This window comes from Mollisia scopiformis (genome assembly GCF_001500285.1).
Source record: "Mollisia scopiformis unplaced genomic scaffold LY89scaffold_1, whole genome shotgun sequence".
In the NCBI taxonomy this organism is placed as follows: Eukaryota; Fungi; Ascomycota; class Leotiomycetes; order Helotiales; family Mollisiaceae; genus Mollisia; species Mollisia scopiformis.
Window position 1 is genome coordinate 1,396,905 of NW_017263581.1, and position 18,166 is coordinate 1,415,070.

Below are 18,166 nucleotides of genomic sequence, written 5' to 3' on the forward strand. Positions count from 1 at the left end.
CTGAAGCCAGCTGAGGGTGCCATTTAGCAGTACCATGTCTCAGATTTTGGAAGCTCAGCCGAGGTTGCGAAAATGTTCTATGGAGTTCTTGTTCACTAATACGCACCCAGGAAATGTTTGCTTTTGTTGCTTTCATAGGTATATGTTCCAGCTGAAATAGACAGCCCGCGCCCGCAGTGAACTCCAAGTCCAATTTCCAGGCAAGTCGACCTTGACTGATATGGTATGGAATGAACAAGGAAAGATAAATAAGCCCCACCACCGCCTCTGAAACGGTTCGAAATATTTGGATCGCCGCGTTTTGGAGCAGAAGCCTACTCAGAGTCGTCACAATCCTCAACAAAAGCCCTCAGGTCTCGTGCTTGAGTCTTCTGTCTCTTGGCTGATTTACCAGCAACTTCAGTCTTCTTTTGTCTTGGCTCAATGATTCTTGTCGAGGGGTTCGGTGTAAGATTGACAGCTCGGTTGACTCGATGGCTTCTGTCTCGCTTGCGCTCAGCCGGGCTATCTTCTTCAGTCAAGTCGATTGGAGCATTTCTACGAGATCCGCTCTGCGTGCCCTCTCTCTTGACACCGAACTCCGATTTGATTTTAGTCTCAGTCTTGACTTTGGACTCGGTCTTTACACCTGAATTTCCGCCACGATTCTGGAATGGGTCAGCCTCGTAAATCGTCATACATAACACCAACATCTGACATACTTTAGTTCTTAGGAACTCGCGGAACTGTCGCATCGTCTCGGGATCATTCATATCAGTTGGTGGAGGAGAAGCCGAAAGAGAACTGTCAATTGGTTCTGCCTTTGGAGATGGCGCACGAATGATGAGGAGACTCTTCAGAGCATCTTTTGAAGTTGTAAGCAAGATCTCTATTCAATGCCATTTCTTCTTGTAAAACTACTCACCAGCAGAACGATATTTGAGTTTGAAAGTGGCGATAGGCTTGTCTTTTCCATCGAGAAGCCTGACCCAATGATAAATTTTCGATCGAGTCTCGACAGCATCCCCAAAGCTGCACCAGTCAGTTAGAATTTCGCATCCCAAAGGCAAGATTTTGCGACTCACTATGTTGTGTGACTCTTTGCTTCCCCTTTCAAAGCCTTTTCATGAATTTCGGCCTGGTTCATCTGAAGACCATCACCCAATGGAGTGCTTTTCTCAGGAGTCGCTAGAGTGGGTGTACCAGCTCGAAAGAATTGAACAACAATTTCACCTGCTTGTTTCATAGCATCTGCATCTTTCTTAATGTCCCTAGCAGCTGTATCATTGGCAACTAAAGAAATCAGCTTAGAGATTTGACAGAAATGTAAATCTGAAGAATGTACCTATCGGGCGGAATTTGAATTTCTTGAGCAACTGTTGCGTGTCATCTTCCGGCGAAGCAAAAAAAGCCCCGTCCAAAACATGAGCTAACTTCTTCACAACCTTGTTGTTCGAGATGAAATCTGGGAATGTGGCTGACGAGAAATTAACCTTTCTAACGACCTCGCCATCGATGGTAATGTGAGAGACCAGCGCTGGAGAATCCAAGGAGAAGGAGGTATCAATGGATATTTGAATCGCAAACTCTTGTCCGAGATTGCCTCGACGAAGTTCGATACCAGCTTGATAGCATGTTCTGCAGTTTCATCCTCATCGTGGTACTTAGGCAGTGCGTTGCCATCGACTAGAATGCACACCTCCACACCGGGCACTCCTTCGAGGATAGCCATGATGATGATTGATTCAGCTTCGTTGTATGAACAAAAAACGAATTGCTTGACGAGTGTGACTGTCAGTCCCTTGTTAGTAATAGAGAGCAACTGAAACCGCTGATGATGTTTTCAGACTCTATGATGAGTGGAGATCAGAGAATGACTTACTTCCACTGACCACAACGTCGAGAGAGCAAATCCGAAGTATCAGAAGCCTGTCAAGTCAAGACCGAGTCTTCTAAATGAGATGGCCTGCGACGAACTTGGCTGCTCACAAGATCGTTCCTTCTAGTTGGGTTTGGAAAATATGAAGGATTAATAGGAGGTGAACCAACTTGGTGATTCCGTGTGTTCGTTGCCTGAAAAATGCTGTTCGAAGTCGTGGTCTGTTGTGGGGTGTGAAGTTAGCAGGTTGTTGTCGAAAGAAAGAAGATCGAGGACGGCGAGGACAGGAATATCGTTTTGTACGGCTTTCTCGCTTAACTCGCTGTTTCCATGTTGCTTTGTGAGGACCCCTTCAAAGCTCAATTCAGGAAGTCTACGTTCTATTCTTCACTATCAGTATCGATTTAGTTTATGCTGGAGACTCAGTTGGTATGACACATGTGCGCAGAACTTCATGATAGAAAATTGCTCTTCATTGCACTGAAGCATTTTCTACGGAAGACCAGCCACTGCCCTTCCAGAAAACCATCATGTCTACCAATATTCCTGAGCAATATCAACGCAAATCATCCTGGTATAGTATCCAGCGCCGTCAACGCCTCTGTCCACGCCCGTACAAGCAAGAAAAAAGATTGCAGAATGCTGATCGCATTTCCCTAGGAGCGTGTCATCAACTAATTTGCAGGGGCAATGTTTTCCTCATCTGAGTCCTCTGTTAAATCGATGGTGATCTTCTTTCCGGCCTTTCTTCTCTTCGACGATTCAGCACCTCCGTCATCTGCACGTTCTCGCTTGATCGTGGGGGTGCCTGAAGCGCTTCTGCCTCGGTTCTGTAGAGCAAGTCAGTGTGAAATGTTGCGTCGAGAATGAGCTGTTATACCATATCCTTCAGAAAGCGTGCCACCTGCCGCTTCTGAGCAGCATCGAGATTATTCAGGTCTACTGGAGGGGGCGAAGGCGAGGGCGAAGCTGGGACGCGCTCAGGCTCCGGGGATGGTGTTCGCTCGATAACCAAAAGACTCTTAAGCGCGGCTCAAGAAGGGTCAGTGATTGCTCGATGAGGCAAGGGGTAATTTACACTTACCTCTCGATCTATATTTGAGCTTGAATACGGCGATCGGGTAGTTAATACCATCGATTTTGTTGACGTTGAAATAGTCCTTCTTAACAAGCTTTGTCGCGGCATCAAAGCTGCAGAGTTTATCAGTATTTTGCACGTGAAGTATGGCAGACACAAGGTAGAACTTACTTCACACTATGACTTTTCGAATTGCCCTTCAAGGCCTTCTCGTGTACCTTGGTGCTCAGCGATGTAGGTGCGTCCAGTGGTAAATATGCATCGACTTCCGAGATCGCATTGCAGCGATAGACCTTGACCTCGATCTCACCAATTGATCCTATCGTTTCAGCGTCTTTCTTGACATCTCGGAGCTTGTCATCGTCAGTTGCTAGAAAGCTGTCAGCGAAGAACGCAGAAAATGACACTCGAAAGTACTCGTATCAATTTGACAGAACTTAAAGGGTTTAATGAATTCTTGTCCCATGTTTCCCGGTGCTGCGATAGAATAGCCCTCTGCTTCGCGGGTGATTGGTTTCAAAACACTATTACCACGAAGATGAGCATTGAATCTGTGTTTCAGGATTAACGGGCATTTGGCCCATTTGCCGTCGATGTAGACCTCTGCTGAAAGACAATCGCAATCGAAGTCGAAACCTTTGCCAAGCGATATCTTGACTGTGAACGCCTTGTTGGAGATGGCCTCGACATATTTAGAGACAGTCCTCGCTGCTTGGTATACTCCAACAGGTTCATCATCACGGTACTCTTCAAGCGCCGTATTCTCCACGCAGACGGAGACTTCGAGGCCAGGGACTGCATCGAGGATGGCCATTGCGACTTCTACTCGAGGCAGCGATAGATTTTTCCGTTTATTTGACACTCCGTGTGATTTCCTGCGCTCTTCAGGTCAGATATGATCGTCAGATAGCGCAATAGATAGCGTAGGTAAACGCGTCTGTGAGGAGAAAAGATGGCGCGAGACTAACCTGCAGACTCGGGTATGCACTCTTACCGTGAGTCTGAGACGTACGATTGACCAACCGTGCCGAAGTTTCTTGAGACCAGAGATGTGGTTGAATGGTCGTCGAGGTCGGAAGGCTGAAGAGGGTCGCGGCTGAGACGCGACGAGCTTGGTCTCGTCAACACGTGACTCGAATTCAGCGCGAATACGCGAAATCTGGTCTCCACATCCTACCCTTATATCGATGATACACTGACTCTTCTTCGCACACCTAGGTATATCTTCACTGTGCTTCTTGGTATCATAGGCAAGATCGAATCAGCTCTTTCCAAGATCAAGAACCATAATGATAATCGTCTCCTCCCATCTCGAGGTATTCTTCCAGATGTCTAGGACACAAGCCTGATATCTGGTATAGGAATTCTAGAAAGTTTGGACAATCATGTCCGCGATAGTTGTTGTTGCATGGCAGTTTCCACAAGTCTCGTTTGCAGCGACATCCTTCGTACCTGGTTTCAAGTCGTGCACACATTCTGACCCTTCTTCGAGTCGCGAGCTTTGAGGGATGGAGGTGGTGCTGTTATTCAAAGACGCGATAGCTGGTATGTTGATCTTGTCGTTGAAAATTTGTACTGCACGTTTTTCAATTCAAAGTACTTGTGCCATGGTTCAAATCGACATGTGATCGATATCCACCGGGCCTGTTTGGATTAGCATTTCGAACATAGGCATGACTGCTAGATTCATTATTCTGTATCGACAGACTAACACTTAGTCATGCTCATTTGGTTATTTTGTTTCTTTCACTCCCACTGTTCCCCATTCTTGGCTTGATATTAGAGATAGCCCATTATGCTCGCTGATATCTATCGTCTCTGCATCCTTTTCTGGTTTCATGTTGTATTTGACGTTACAACCCGAGCACGAAATCCCATTATCGAAGTTAGAGATAATGTGATGCTGTCGGCAAAGCCAGTAAAATTTCTGTCGAAGTTCACAAGTCCTCTGCTCGTGTTTGAGGAAAGCCCCGCAGATCAGACATCTGATGATATGCTCTGTACACATTTTGACCTCTGTTGACTTTGAACTTATATTCGAATTCCTTTGAAGTCTTTATGTTGGTCCATGGAATAACTTATTCAAAGACTACAAAGCACATTCACAGAGCATCTTGGGACTTCTTTTACGAGAGAGCCCGCATTGCTGTATTTCCTGTCAATGCAAATCTGATTCACTAAACCAGTATGAATGCTACAGACTAGACTTGAATACCTCATAGAACCAGAGCCCCCCAGCAATCAAACTCTACTCAACGTTAAGCATCACCAATCATCCCCACCAGTTCGCAATCCCCCTCAGACATCGACGACACGATCCAGGCTCCTCTTGCAAGTCATAATTGTAGTATCTGCAGTTGGGATTGAACTCTGTTTGGAAATTGCACCGTATCTTATAGTGTGTAATAACATCGCGGCAGTCTTTCCATCTGTGGAGGAGCTCGTTGCACATTCTTTCGAGAGTTGAGGTTCAAGGCGAAAATAAGCGAGATCATATGTATCTGTCAAGTGGTATCAAGACGCAGACATATGCATTAGTGTTATGTGCCTGACTATACCTAGGTAGTCAAGAACGTGGATGTGTTATTCACGAATGCTCAGCATGTACCAAAATATGAGTGGGACGGACACCAGAGTCATGGTGTTCCCTCATAACGTTGGGGAAAGACATGATCATGTCCCACAAGTCAACAGAACTTCACAACGTTGCAAGTGCCCACTTCATTTATGCAAAATGCTCTATGGGAATGCCCCAGAACCTGTTAGAATTCAACAAGATTCCAAGTAGTGACCTTTTCATATAGTATACTTAATGAGATTGTCCCAGAGGCTGGCGACACTTAACAAGATTAGAAGCAGTTATTTTCACTTATGCAAAATTTCCATGAAAATCTCTGAGAAGTTGTCAGAACTTAACAACATTGCAAGTAGCTATTTTCATACATGCAAAACTTGCTATGGAAATGCCCTGAAAGCTGACAGAGCTTAACAATATTACAAGTAGCTATTTCGACATATGCAAAACTATCTACGAGAACGTCCTAGAAGTTGTTAGGACTTAACAACATCACAAGTCTCTATCTTCGCTTGTGAACTGAGAGAAGTAACAATCCATATCTCAATATTCACTTCCTCTCCATCTCAATACCTTCCCTTTCTACCTAATCTCACTACTCAATCTTCAATTCACTCTTTGAAATCGATTCACTTAGCGAAATCTCATCTCACGACCTAGAGGACAAGACCTATAAATACCCCGCCACCCTCGCCCCCGTCGCTCGTCGCTCATCATCCAGTTCATTCGTGCCCATGGCCGGCTCCTGGTGGCATAGGTAGGCATACAGTGACATAGCTGTGCGAGTTCAAGTGCTGTACCAAAAGTTTGTGACTATAAGATAAGATTCCGTATTGTGATGGCGGCAAATAGAGTTGACGACGGCAACAGATATTTGACAACAAGCTTACATGCTAACAACAGAACTGAAGGGGTAGCATTCGAGTGAATACTGATGAGGGCATTCCAGTACAACTCACCGAGATGTATATACCCGAAAATTCCTTTTCACAACCTCAACACAGTTTCACATCATTAGCCACAATCAAAAACATTTCACATCACGCACACACACTAATCCGTGGCTCAAAAACAGAATCCGCATTCCCGATCAATGTTTGAGAATCTGCAAGCCCCCGGCAAACAACCCACCACTCAATTCAGCCTCTGCGCCAGCAACCAATCATCGCGACCTCCAAGCGCTCTCCCCTCAAGGCTGAAAAAAGAAAAGAAACACATTTAGGTTTCTTTCATGCAAGGGTCCGGCCACATAATCGGTCCCCCGCATTGACAAATAGAAAGCAGAGAAACGTCATCCCGAAACAAAAACGAAGTCTATCTGTACAGGGAACCCAATCATCGCGAGTCGTTGATTCATCCAGCCTTCGCATCACCTCCGAGAAAGTCTTTCCCCGCATCGGATCACATCTTCTCGTCCTCTGATGGTAAGGCCGGTAGTTCTTTGTCTGTGATTCCGTTGATGTGTCCACCGACATGTCTCAATAGCCTCAATCCGCGGGGTTGCAGGTCGACATTGGCTTGATCGTTGATTTGACCATTGGCAGGAGGATTCGCGGAACCATTGGCGTGATCGTTGACTAGGTCATCGACCTGATTGACCTGACCGTTGACATTGACCTCATCGGCCTGGCCATTGACCAAAAGGCCCCGACCAAGAACCTCGCTCGTCGCCTCAGTATCAGCCTCATACCCCCTCTCAACCTCCTCCATCTCCCCCTCACTCCCACTGCTCTCATCGCTACTCTCCCCCTCGAAAGCACCCTCCATAGCCCCCTTCACCAAATCCCTAACCACACCCGCAACCGCATCCGCAACCGCACCCTCCTCCCCCTCAACCCTCTCCCCATCCCCATTCTCGTCCCCCAAAACCAGGACCCCCATCCTCTTCTCCAACTCCTTATCATCCTCATCCGCATCCGCATCCTCAAACTCCAGCCCCTCCGGCGTAACAACCCTCAACACGCGTCCCACATGCTTAAGACACGTCTTCTCGCCCAGCCGCGCCGTCTGCGTCGTGCGCTTGAACCGCGGACACAGCGGCGACCATTCGTGCTGCGCTTGCGTGGCCGAGAAGCACGTGTAGTGGCCGGTTCGCGAGATGCAGCCGCAGTGCTTGTAGATGTAGTGGATTTCGATGCACATGGTTGATGGATGGCTGCTTGCGCGCTTTTGCTTAATTGAGTTATCGGGTTGCGTGATTTGCGCTTCGAAAGATGCGTCGGCGGGATTGTTGATGAGATTCGCGGGCTGTATGTTGTGCGTTGAGATAGTTCACGACTCTGGGATGTCGAAAGTTCGTAAAGGGTGAATGGCTGGTGACGAAGGTGAATGGGGTGACGTTAGTTTTCATCCTTAGTTGTTGTTGATGTCCAGAGGAAAGCTGGACATTTGTTTTGATCCAAACGTTGTTGGGCCTTTGGAACTTTCGCAAAGTACAAAGTCCTGTCTGGACCTAGGTCAATGAGTTCCAATAGAGATAGTCTGTTGTATCAAAAAGGCGCAATGGAATGTCCATCGGACTCACAGGACTTATCATGCTCAAAAGGGAGGATGAAGTGCAACGCAAATTCGCATAAGAGACTCAACTTCAAATGCACACACACAAAGAAAAACATAAAGAGGCTAAATGTTGCATTGATGGCAAGTAAATGATGGAATACGACCTATGTCAGCGCCAAGTCTGAACGCCAACAACCTGACTTCCTTGGGGGGTATCTAAACAATTTCCAAAGTCCAAGCCTGCTAAAACGAATGTATGCACCAAACACACCAAGCCTAGGAACGCCTTACATGCATCCCTTCTTCTTTATGCCTCCCTTATCAAACACTTGACCCTATCCAGATTTGGATTGAACTTCGTACATGTGACATAACTTCCTGTCCGTCCTCCGTATTGTTTCGAGATTGTGTAAAGATATAGCCGGCCAATTTTTGAACAAGCAGAATCCAAGCCATCCAATTAGACTGAAACACTAACATTTTTCCTAGTGTCGGCTTCATCCAATGGAAAGCCGAATACCAATCTGAATAGATCTTTCAAAAATGCGTATTGTCCACTTCTCATCATCCAACTGACACTCTTAGCCACATCCACGGCACTAGCTTTCTTGCCAATAGCTGGTAATGACTTTGAACTTCGAAACGTGGGGTCGCCTAGAACAAGGTCTTTGTATGAAGCTAATAGAGTTGCGTGGCTAGGGAGTGAGCCAAAGGACCCCGTTGGAAGGGCTTTCACAAACTTTTGGAGGGCAGGAGGCTCGGTCTTGCTGGGAACTGCAGATGTTGGTGTGGTTCGTGAAAATCCAACGTTCATGGCGGCTTTGAGAATGAGAATTTTGAGTCGGGTAAGATTGGCATCTTCTGGACTCGTAGCGGTAGTGATTGTGCTAGATGTTTTTTGACTGCCTTGAGAATATCCAGACAAGGTCGATGTCGCGCTTGACCATCGATTCATTGAACGATTGTTTTCTGTGCCAAGGACAAGAATATTAGGAATATTAGGAGAATGTTCTTCTGGTGAAATAGGCGTGTCTTCGAACTCGGTAGTGGGTGTTTCAGGAATTTGCGGTTCGGGTTGATATCGCATGCGAGCATGCTCTGGATGTTCAGGATTTTCGGGTAAGCTGGGTAAACTGTTTTTGGCCGTACGAGAATGAGACGACCGGCTCATCTGATCCGAAATTTGTGAAAAGGTCGTTTGTGAAGGACGTGGTGTGCCTCTTTCTGGTCGGACCTGAGTCCAACCCTCACGGAACAAATCGCATAGCTCCCAACATGCTTGCACTGCTGAGCCAAGAAGTTCCTCATCTGGAGCTTTGCCCTCCCTCTTATTCTGGCGAAGGCTGAAAAGCATTTCAGCCAATCCCCAACAAGCTCGTAGGAGAGCATCCGTCTCCTCTGCTAACTCATTCCGTTGCTTCATGAGTCGATGACATAAGGTAATGTAGAAGTCCAAGGTCCGTTCCCTGAATGCTTCGGGAAGGTTTCTGTCGTGAGTATTGTATAAATGGTTGTTCAATTCAAAGCTGACACGTAAGACTGAGTCCGAAATTTCGTCTTTCTGTTGCCGTACATCGAACAACGATTGACAGAAATCTCGGCATAAGTCGAGAGTAGGTCTGACGTGAAAGTCTTGCTCTTCATCTCGGCTATCGTAAAGCTTCTGGCATAGCTTCCAACAGCACTTCCAAGCTTTCTCCTGTGCATCTCCAGTTCCAGAATAGCTAAATATTCTCTCCCGGTGGATAGAGCTAAGACTTGCAAGGGTATTGCACAACGTCCAGCATTCATGTAGAGCCGTCTTCAATGCTATGACTTCCTGTTCGGAATTGGAAACGGTCTGGGCATCGAAATCGTCGTCGTCGGTCTCGCGTTGATCTTCAGGAATGCCTGCAAACCATGAGTACTGCGAATATCCTGAGTTGGTTCTGAAGTTCATTGGCGCACCTTCAAGGCTGCTGACGCTACTTGACCGAATCGAACCGTAGTCGCCTGCTAGAGCTTCTACTTCTTGTCGAGTTTGGGCTCGTGGTGTAGCGTTTTCCAATCCATATTTCACCGGGGTGACATCTGTCGATATTGGTGGGGGTGAGATGGGGCTTGGCTGTGAGTTCTATTGGCTATCAGTCAAGATTCTCACGAGAGCAAGTCTCTCGCATTACCTTATCTTTTATAACTTGTAGGTCTACTCGAATTGCGGAAGGGGTAGCTTCACCCTGCTGATATGGAGTTGGCGTGGCTCTATCGGCTGGATTCGGTCGCATGGGAGGAAGGCTTTCCCTGGATGCCTACGAAGTTCAGCTCTGACTCAACTTGGCAATTGTCAGCCAGCTTACGAAGTTTCCATAACCCTCAGGCGCATGTATGACAGAGATAGATTCATCCTCGAGAGAAGCTCGAAAGTAATCTGGGACAGTGGTGGTGAGTCTCTTCAACTATGGACCTTGTCAGCCCTATGTAGCCTTGTTTGTTTGAGAGGGCGCGCATACTGTCGCCTGCGAATCCACCGATTCAGCTACTCTTGGTGGTGTATTATGTTCTTCTTCCACCTCATCTGCGGCCTCGTCTTCTATCTCGGTTGTCTCTGTGCCATTCGAGGTCACCGGTGATGGTCCTACCATATCACTTGGACTTGTCATCTGTAGACTGTTGGGAGAAAGTCCGCCATCTTCAATTGAGTTTGGACGAAGCCGTGACGAATCGGAGGAGTTGCGTGCCGACCTGCAACAGATTGTTAGCATTCTGAGTATATTCAGAAATATTCAAATCGTACATGGTCTGAAATCGAGGAGAATGTTGAGCTGGGGAGTTTGGTGATAAAGAGAATTCTGTATACGGCGAGAAAGCAGACATAAGATTTCCTGGTGAAGAGACGAGGGGGCTCTCCAAGGCCATTGTTGGAGCAAGGCTCATCTGCAATTATCGATCCCTCTGGCCTCCAGGACGGGGCCTTGAGGCTGGCTATGAGGAACAGTGAAGCAGCGTGCTCCTAGTCGAGGCACAGGCAGGGACTCTGGTGAGTTGGTGTGGGTCTCTCAAGGCTGAATGATATGAAGCTGCCGGAGAAGATAGCTAGAAGCTCTCTAGCTAGCTGAGCGTGAAGAAGGAGGAGTAGCAGCTCTCATGGGCAAAGGAGGGGCCCTACAGCTGCAACAGGAGACCAGAGTACCGCAGGTACGTGGAGACAAGTGGTGCATATAGACGCAGCGCAAGACAGTTGAGTTGCAGCCAGCGAGTCGGGAGGGCGTGGTTGGTGGTTGGAGATGGTAGTGCTGGACGTGGACCGTGTCGCATACTACTGTAGTTAGTCCGTTTGTCGTTGTTCTCTCTAGGTCGGATAAGGTTCGACCTTCGAGCAGCGTAGATTTGAAGTGTCTGTGCCGCAGAAGCACGTTCCAGCGAACGGGCAGCGCAGAAGAGAGAAAGAAGGTTGGCTTGGCTTCGAGTATCCACCGGTCCCAAGAGCTGGCTGGCCCCAAATGCTGACCTCACCTGGCCTGTGAATGATGAGGGAGAGGAGATTCGCTGAGAGCCGTGGATGCGTGAGAAGATCCGCAACGCTGGCGAACTGGCGGGAGAGTGACTTGACAGCGCAACCGTTGCAAATTGTGAGAGTGTGAACAATGAGCAATGGAGAAGCTCGAATGAATGGTCGGCGACGCTGCACTTGGGCTCGATGAAATGTAGTGCGACTTGCGTGCAGGGAATCTAAAAGCCAACGAATGGGAGGCGCATCTCTTGATCGAAGGAACCCAGCTGCATGGGTGGGCAGGGGTCGCCGGCGCTTAAACTTTCACAGACTCGCACTCGCAGCAGCAGAGCAGAACTCTATGTTTCTCGGCTTCCTTGCTCTGGGCTTGCTTGGATGTTGATTGCGGAAACGTGGAGTGGTGGACCGGTGGTCCTCGATAACGAGCAAGCACCAGCGATTGAACCTCACCACACTGCCTCCCAGTCCCTCTCCCACTCCTGCTACAAGGACTATCCTTCCCCCGGTCACGATTGCGTGAAACAAGCACTTCCCCCCGGATGGATGTGCCATGACAATAAACTTCGCAGTGCCCGCCAGGATGGAAAAGTGGCTTGCCCCAAAGCCAATAGAGGAGAAGGTCAATGACCTTCCAGCGCTTGTGGAGAATGGCGGAATACCCGCTCTTGGTAACAAACCAGCTTACACAACTCAAAAACGATGATTCGGAAGGAAGACATTTTAAGAACTAGCCGACCCGATTTTACCGGCGTCATGGAGATGGGTGAAAGGTTACTTCAAAGATCGACCTCCTCAGGAAGATCTGCGTGAACGCGGCTTGAAGCCACGGCCGAGACCCAACACAAGGGTCGCGCTCGGTTTCTCTCTCTCCTCCTGCGGTCAGCCTGCCACGACGATGCTTTTTGTTTCTCGCTCCACCTGGTCTCTAGTCGGTGAGACAATATCACGTTGAGATAATAGCGCCCAAGAGGTTTCGGCTACGGCATCATCCCGTCCCTTTGGTAATGAACACGACAAACAAATAGTCATTGGCTGCTTGCTTGCCATTGAGTTCCAGCCATTGGCTACATGGCTTGCCATTTACCAGTCGTCAGTATGTTTTCTTGTTTCCGCGGGCCACGGTTGAGCGAATCCGATATGAAGATGATAAGAGCCTCTCCGAGTCACAAGGTAACGGAGTGTGGTCCCGAATGCACTTACGCCGTATCGAGCCCTACACACACGCACCTTGCGCTTGCATAGCCGCCGTGATTCATACAACCCTATCAGGATCCAGCAGGAATCACAATATTCCCGAGTGTCATGTTGGGTTGCTTGCAGTTCAATGCAGCCAACAAACTGTTAGCCTCGTGGCACGGCGGAGCAAGATCTCGATTGAGGTTGAACTTCCACCTTCGTGGCGTTGCGATTAATGCGTTGCAAAATGCAACGCCATGGCACGGATTCGGAGATATTTTCTGGCTCTGGATTAGAGTTGCAAGCAAGATGGCGCCTATGAATCAATCCTTTGTCCATCGGCTACTGCGGCGCGGGTAATTGCTTTTCGTGTGCCATGTTGGAAGTGAATATTGGGACACATCGTCTAATGTTGGGTGATATAGTCTAGATTGACAGAAAAAAGCCCCATTCCTAACATCCTCATCCATCTGGCTTTACATAAATTTACAGCGCTTCATCCATCGAGGCGGTGGAGATGGCTTCTGCGATTTCGTTCCCATAATCTAATTTTTGACCAGAAGGGCTTTCAAATCGGTTGCTCTTGGGCATAGCCTTATCGATCTTGAGCAGGATATCAGCTTAAACGTATTGTTCTTCTGAATATTGAGCTTGGCCAAGAAGAAGGATACGAACGAAAGCAAGAAAGGAATTTAGGCAAATTCTCTTCCACTTGGTTGCAGACACACTATAAACATGAGGAATGAGTAGTCATTAACATGAATAATCGAGTAGGACTGGACTGAAGATGCCGCCCATATGGAGAGATTTATTCGACCAACGGCTCGGGAGCCGCGTCTATTGTGCAATTCTGACGTACAATGTCGACTCGGCAAGAGTTTCTGGGCTCCAAGTGGAAAACGGGTGACTGAAACTGCCCCACCATTCAGAAGTCCTGATGCAAGAAAAACAAAATACTGACCTGCGGTTGAGGATAGAGTTGCTGCATATCAAGCCGCCATAGACCAGTGATTCCATGAGTATACAGACTGTGAGGAATGGACTCTCAAAAGCAGAAAATTAGAAGACAAAATTCAATGACTGATGAAATGAAAGACGGTAAGACTGAAGGACTGAAGGTAAATATCAAGAGCTTTTGGAATATGGACGCCTTGCAGAGAGAGACAAACAACTCCTACTTTGGAGCCAAATTCGCCGCTTCGACAACATATTTCCACAGGTTCAACGGCCACCTTGTATATATACTTCTGTTCAAATTCTGGGGAAAACATCGTTTGATATTGGGAATCGTCGATTTTGTGCAGGAACAAAAGTCCTCTAATGCTTCAACGCCTGCCCCATAACGCCATTCATTCATGCACTTCCTGTGACGTCCTCCAACTATGCGCCTGTACCATATTCGTTGGCGTTTCTAATTCAAAGCAGCCTTCTTTGCGTCTCGGTCCGCAGGGTTGTACCTGTGTATCTAGTCAGGAACTTATACTCGTATAGAGGTGTCGTGGAACTTGGGGCGTAGAGAATGTCTCGTAATGCACGTACTTCAGAAGCTTCTCGATGAGGTCCACATGGGTCATTATCATCCTCCTACAGCAATATCTCTTGCATCCCAGACTATCCATGGCGTCACTATAAGCTTAATCAGTATATGCGCCTTGTATGAAGCTGAATGGGCCGTGTTGTTGTTTGCGCCCAAGGTAATATGTCTTTGAAAGTATCTCGAAATCTCGTTTGAGGCTCGCAGATGCTCGAGAGGCAAAAAATAGACTAACCCATCCTGAACTCCCGAATCGATGAGCTTTAGATATCTTTCCCACAGGTCGCCTGTAAGAGGAACAAATGTTAGTATATCTCGTGGAAAATAATGGCGGGGAGAACGGGATGCTCATACCGACAACCTTGCCGCAACTGAAACACCGAACGGGAATGATCATGTTGAATTCTTCGATTATTAGAGTGTGATGAGGTACAAAATTGCTACCAGACGCGCTCGAAGAGGAGAGGATGTTGTTTGTAGACGTCGCGTGCTATTGAAGGATTTCGGAGAACATAAGGTTGTTGAAAAACCACGCTAAAAGTTTTTGTCCGCTTATTTTTTTTCTTGCGATAACGATACCGAAGATGATTTCCAAAATCCCAAACCACACATGGACTCTGCAACAATATGGCCTCCGTATTGAAGCGCAAGAGAGCCCCAGTGGAGGTCCCTGATACTCCAAAGCGTGCGAAGTCCTCTGAGAATCACCCTGCCGATTTCCTTCAAAAGCCTTCTGGTTGGGATGCAGCTTTTAGACCTCCGTCCAAACCCACCACGAACGGTGAAGAAAACCACACCCTTTCGAATGGACAATTAGCTTCCCCCGAAGCAGAAGCTATAGAATATGATCGATTCATAACGGAGAAACCTGTGGCGAAAAGCAAAAATGCTTTGGTAGAAGTCTCTGAGCAGACAAGGAAGAAGGAGAAAAGACCGAAACAAAAGAAGCCTCGGGACCAGAGGACATGGAGGATCTCGGGCCCAATTGGGGGCAGGATGGTTAATGCTGATCCTGTGTTCACTGCAGATGAGGAGTAGGTTGCTATAGAAGAGAGATGTTGACATCGTACTGACAGAAATTCACAGGTACTTCATCGTCGCAAATCGAACTACTCTTCACGTCTACTCCACCTCAAATTCTTTATTAACCCGATCAATAAAATTAAACCTTCACGACAGACCCGGCGCCCGCATCGTTGCATACTGCCTCTCACCTACACACCCGGATCATCTATGGGTATCTTGTTCTGATGGTATTGTCTTCAGTGTGAATTGGACGTCGGGTGATGGTGCCGGTCAACATTGGATTACATCCTCCACAGGATGTAACCACATGACGGCAGCTTCCATGGAATCTGCAGGTCGACGACGGGATGTTATCTTTACCACTGAGGTACGAAAGACAGGCGGTTTTCGGATTACAGCAAATGAACTTCCTCTGCCCCCGACATTACCAAGTACGAGGACAATATACACATCACCTCATCGTATAGAGTTCCTACAGACATCCCAGGATGGTTCAGTGGTCGTGGGAGTCACTGGAAACAAAATCTTACTTGGCCGTCTACGATCTACGGATTACGAGAGCGTTGATAAGGTGCGGTATGAGTTCAGAATATTCGAGTCTATAGATGCCATCAAATCTCTTGATATGAGGGTGACCATCCGGAGAGGGGCCGATCTTGAAGGCTTGAAGAAGCACAACATATTGAAGAAGACACCAGTCGTTGATCTTGTGGTCGGGGATGTTAGAGGTGTCATATTTCTACACGAGGACTTACTAGCAAAGCTTTTTGTCCAGTCACAAGACGGGTCTTTCTCCTCAGGTGTTAGTATGGCGCCACGAAAATTGCACTGGCATAGGCAGGCAGTGCAGACTGTCAAGTGGTCACAAGATGGTAAGGAAGCTACTCGCATAATAGACATGTGATGCTAATGTGAAATCAGGAAACTACGTCATCTCAGGAGGTTCTGAAACTGTCTTAGTCCTTTGGCAACTGGAGACTGGGAAGCACCAATTTCTACCTCACATGTCAGCAACAATTCAAAACGTTGTTGTTGCTCCCAGGGGAAATGCTTATGGCATTCAGCTTGCGGACAACTCGGCCATGATCTTGTCTACTGCGGAGCTTCAACCAACAGCAAACATCTCTGGAATCCAGACCTGCGTCATTGAGGCTGAAGATCCTGTGGAGTCCATTGTGTCAAGAGTGGAAGACCAAGCTTGGGGTGAACCTTTGCTCCAGCGAACACCAGCTATCATTAGCCCCATCAACCCATCTCGACTTCTCCTTGGAGTTGGTTTGACACAGGACATCAGAGCGCAAAATCCTCCTGTGCTGAGTAATCCTTTTCTTCAGACATTCGACCTAGCCTCTGGTCACAGCATTTCTCGACAAGCCATGATACGAAACAATATCACTAACATCAACACTGCACCAAACGCTCACCGATTATCAGAGCCAACCATCGTGCTCATGAAGGTTTCTGGTGATGGCCATTGGTTAGCAACAGTTGATGAGTGGTGTCCTCCACTTCGAGATCTCGAGTATCTAAAGAATCACTTGAATGATGCTTACTTGGAACAAGAACACCGACGTGAAGTGTATCTTAAGTTCTGGCAGTGGGACGTTGAGAGCCAATCTTGGGAGCTTGTATCGAGAGTCGATAATGCTCACCTCGTGGACAAGGCCTCAGGTCAAGTAGGGAGGATACTTGACCTTGCTGTGGACCCAAGCGCTCTTCGCTTCTCAACCATCGGCCAGGATAATGTGGTTCGGACCTGGACTCCAAAGAGTCGTAAGCGGGATGGTGTCCTTGTGCGTGGAAAGAACGACAAGCCTCTCAAGAACTGGACCTGCGAACAAAGCATACCATTGGGTAAGGCAGACCTAGAAAGCACGACTCGCTCTAAATTGCCTACGACTGGTCGTGTTACGTTCTCGGAAGACGGATCAATCCTTGCAGCTGCAATCGGGAATAATGAAAATCTTCTTCATCTATTGGACCCGGAATCCGGAGCAGTAAGGTTGACTCATACTGGCCTCTTCGAAAATGGAGTTTTTGGAATGGAGTTTTTGGGACAAGATCTGATTATCCTGTCAGAGAAGCTTTGCATCTTTGATGTGGTCGCAGAAGAGATGAGATTGGGCATCAAGACCAGCGATGCTACCCAGCGTCTCTCCACCAATCAAAAACGAGAGCTGATGATTTTGGCAGTTGATGTGAACAGTCGAACTTTTGCGCTTGCCATGCCGAGCTTGAGAAAGCCAGCACCCGAGAAGAAAGAGCAGTCCTTAAGAGATGCGCACTCTGAACTTATTGTGTTTCACCAAGATAGCAGAGAACCTCGAATCAAGAGGTCTTTCGATACCTTAATCACAGCCATACTTCCAACCGTCGATTCGGAAGGCTACCTTGTCCTGGATGCAGCAGCTCAAATTCATACCGTGCTCAAGAAAGGAGCACAAGCAGTCACTACCATGGCACAATCAACAGCCGCGCTACAACTTGATGTCACTCCTGAAGAAGCTGCCGGGGATCTCTTACGCCTCGTTGAAGATGTGGAGGAGATCGAGGACGAGTATCAACTCCCGACACCGTCCGTGACACAAGCCAGCGATGACGACGACGAAAATGAGGTTCCGGTCGTCACACACCAGCAGCTGGCACAGGTCTTTGACATCGGTCCTTCTTTTGCTTTGCCGCCTATGGAGGAGATGTTCTATCAAGTTGCGGGACTCTTCTCTAGTAAGCCGTTGCCGCAAAGTGTATCTTGATTTATGGGAGGGCTGTATTGCATAGCGTTTGATGGGCATTTCAGCGCAAGGAGCTTTGTAAAGCAGGAAAAGTACAGATAATGAATTGCATACCTAAGATTCCGAGTCCTTCCTAGTGATGACAATGATTTCCTATGTGACCTGTGATTCAAGCAATGTTGCGCTGCGTTAAGCTGG

General features: G+C 47.6%; 7 protein-coding genes across 7 annotated transcripts; 1 reads left to right on the forward strand and 6 right to left on the reverse strand.

Moving 5' to 3' along the window:
- Window positions 1-314: 314 nt before the first annotated feature.
- LY89DRAFT_727226 (uncharacterized protein) lies at window positions 315-1,711 on the reverse strand (the record flags this gene model as incomplete). Its single annotated transcript, XM_018219128.1, has 6 exons — window positions 315-647; window positions 702-844; window positions 905-1,011; window positions 1,065-1,272; window positions 1,325-1,456; window positions 1,567-1,711. The coding sequence occupies 6 exons, from the start codon at window positions 1,709-1,711 to the stop codon at window positions 315-317; spliced, it is 1,068 nt and encodes a 355-aa protein (XP_018078545.1).
- A 617-nt stretch (window positions 1,712-2,328) lies between these two features.
- LY89DRAFT_679393 (uncharacterized protein) lies at window positions 2,329-4,073 on the reverse strand. Its single transcript, XM_018213862.1, has 6 exons — window positions 3,905-4,073; window positions 3,354-3,811; window positions 3,108-3,306; window positions 2,943-3,049; window positions 2,739-2,890; window positions 2,329-2,688 (listed from the first exon to the last, which is right to left on the reverse strand). The coding sequence occupies exons 2-6, from the start codon at window positions 3,748-3,750 to the stop codon at window positions 2,533-2,535; spliced, it is 1,011 nt and encodes a 336-aa protein (XP_018078546.1). The 5' UTR covers window positions 3,751-3,811; window positions 3,905-4,073; the 3' UTR covers window positions 2,329-2,532.
- A 76-nt stretch (window positions 4,074-4,149) lies between these two features.
- LY89DRAFT_679394 (uncharacterized protein) lies at window positions 4,150-5,426 on the reverse strand. The gene is made up of 2 exons (XM_018213863.1): window positions 5,123-5,426; window positions 4,150-4,481 (listed from the first exon to the last, which is right to left on the reverse strand). Exons 1-2 carry the CDS (start codon window positions 5,154-5,156, stop codon window positions 4,303-4,305), a joined length of 213 nt encoding a protein of 70 aa, XP_018078547.1. The 5' UTR covers window positions 5,157-5,426; the 3' UTR covers window positions 4,150-4,302.
- A 1,486-nt stretch (window positions 5,427-6,912) lies between these two features.
- LY89DRAFT_662950 (uncharacterized protein) lies at window positions 6,913-7,653 on the reverse strand (the record flags this gene model as incomplete). The annotated part of the gene is made up of 1 exon (XM_018212676.1): window positions 6,913-7,653. The coding sequence occupies one exon, from the start codon at window positions 7,651-7,653 to the stop codon at window positions 6,913-6,915; it is 741 nt and encodes a 246-aa protein (XP_018078548.1).
- Window positions 7,654-8,128: 475 nt separating this feature from the next.
- Window positions 8,129-11,320, reverse strand: LY89DRAFT_14036 (uncharacterized protein). Its single transcript, XM_018205311.1, has 6 exons — window positions 10,784-11,320; window positions 10,500-10,731; window positions 10,347-10,445; window positions 10,173-10,298; window positions 9,958-10,123; window positions 8,129-9,900 (listed from the first exon to the last, which is right to left on the reverse strand). The coding sequence occupies exons 1-6, from the start codon at window positions 10,921-10,923 to the stop codon at window positions 8,471-8,473; spliced, it is 2,193 nt and encodes a 730-aa protein (XP_018078549.1). The 5' UTR covers window positions 10,924-11,320; the 3' UTR covers window positions 8,129-8,470.
- A 2,503-nt stretch (window positions 11,321-13,823) lies between these two features.
- LY89DRAFT_604672 (putative DNA-directed RNA polymerases I, II, and III subunit RPABC5) lies at window positions 13,824-14,662 on the reverse strand. Its single transcript, XM_018210367.1, has 4 exons — window positions 14,565-14,662; window positions 14,446-14,497; window positions 14,216-14,302; window positions 13,824-14,133 (listed from the first exon to the last, which is right to left on the reverse strand). The coding sequence occupies exons 1-4, from the start codon at window positions 14,605-14,607 to the stop codon at window positions 14,088-14,090; spliced, it is 228 nt and encodes a 75-aa protein (XP_018078550.1). The 5' UTR covers window positions 14,608-14,662; the 3' UTR covers window positions 13,824-14,087.
- Window positions 14,663-14,789: 127 nt separating this feature from the next.
- Window positions 14,790-18,087, forward strand: LY89DRAFT_634145 (WD40 repeat-like protein). The gene is made up of 3 exons (XM_018211381.1): window positions 14,790-15,244; window positions 15,297-16,108; window positions 16,158-18,087. Exons 1-3 carry the CDS (start codon window positions 14,838-14,840, stop codon window positions 17,987-17,989), a joined length of 3,051 nt encoding a protein of 1,016 aa, XP_018078551.1. The 5' UTR covers window positions 14,790-14,837; the 3' UTR covers window positions 17,990-18,087.
- Window positions 18,088-18,166: the final 79 nt, after the last annotated feature.

Coding starts and splice junctions, on each gene's coding strand:
- LY89DRAFT_679393 (XM_018213862.1), bottom strand. CDS start 3,750: ATGGCCATCCTCGATGCAGTCCCTGGCCTCGAAGTCTCCGTCTGCGTG. Junction 3,307..3,353: donor GTTCTGTCAAATTGATACGA/GTACTTTCGAGT, acceptor ACAGCTTTCTAG/CAACTGACGATGACAAGCTC. Junction 2,689..2,738: donor CACGCTTTCTGAAGGATATG/GTATAACAGCTC, acceptor CTTGCTCTACAG/AACCGAGGCAGAAGCGCTTC.
- LY89DRAFT_14036 (XM_018205311.1), bottom strand. CDS start 10,923: ATGAGCCTTGCTCCAACAATGGCCTTGGAGAGCCCCCTCGTCTCTTCA. Junction 10,732..10,783: donor TCTCCTCGATTTCAGACCAT/GTACGATTTGAA, acceptor AATCTGTTGCAG/GTCGGCACGCAACTCCTCCG. Junction 10,124..10,172: donor TACAAGTTATAAAAGATAAG/GTAATGCGAGAG, acceptor GATAGCCAATAG/AACTCACAGCCAAGCCCCAT.
- LY89DRAFT_634145 (XM_018211381.1), top strand. CDS start 14,838: ATGGCCTCCGTATTGAAGCGCAAGAGAGCCCCAGTGGAGGTCCCTGAT. Junction 15,245..15,296: donor GTGTTCACTGCAGATGAGGA/GTAGGTTGCTAT, acceptor AGAAATTCACAG/GTACTTCATCGTCGCAAATC. Junction 16,109..16,157: donor TGTCAAGTGGTCACAAGATG/GTAAGGAAGCTA, acceptor ATGTGAAATCAG/GAAACTACGTCATCTCAGGA.
- LY89DRAFT_604672 (XM_018210367.1), bottom strand. CDS start 14,607: ATGATCATTCCCGTTCGGTGTTTCAGTTGCGGCAAGGTTGTCG. Junction 14,303..14,445: donor GATTCGGGAGTTCAGGATGG/GTTAGTCTATTT, acceptor TTAAGCTTATAG/TGACGCCATGGATAGTCTGG. Junction 14,134..14,215: donor CTCATCGAGAAGCTTCTGAA/GTACGTGCATTA, acceptor CTAGATACACAG/GTACAACCCTGCGGACCGAG.
- LY89DRAFT_679394 (XM_018213863.1), bottom strand. CDS start 5,156: ATGAGGTATTCAAGTCTAGTCTGTAGCATTCATA. Junction 4,482..5,122: donor TCTAGTCTGTAGCATTCATA/CTGGTTTAGTGA, acceptor AGATCAACATAC/CAGCTATCGCGTCTTTGAAT.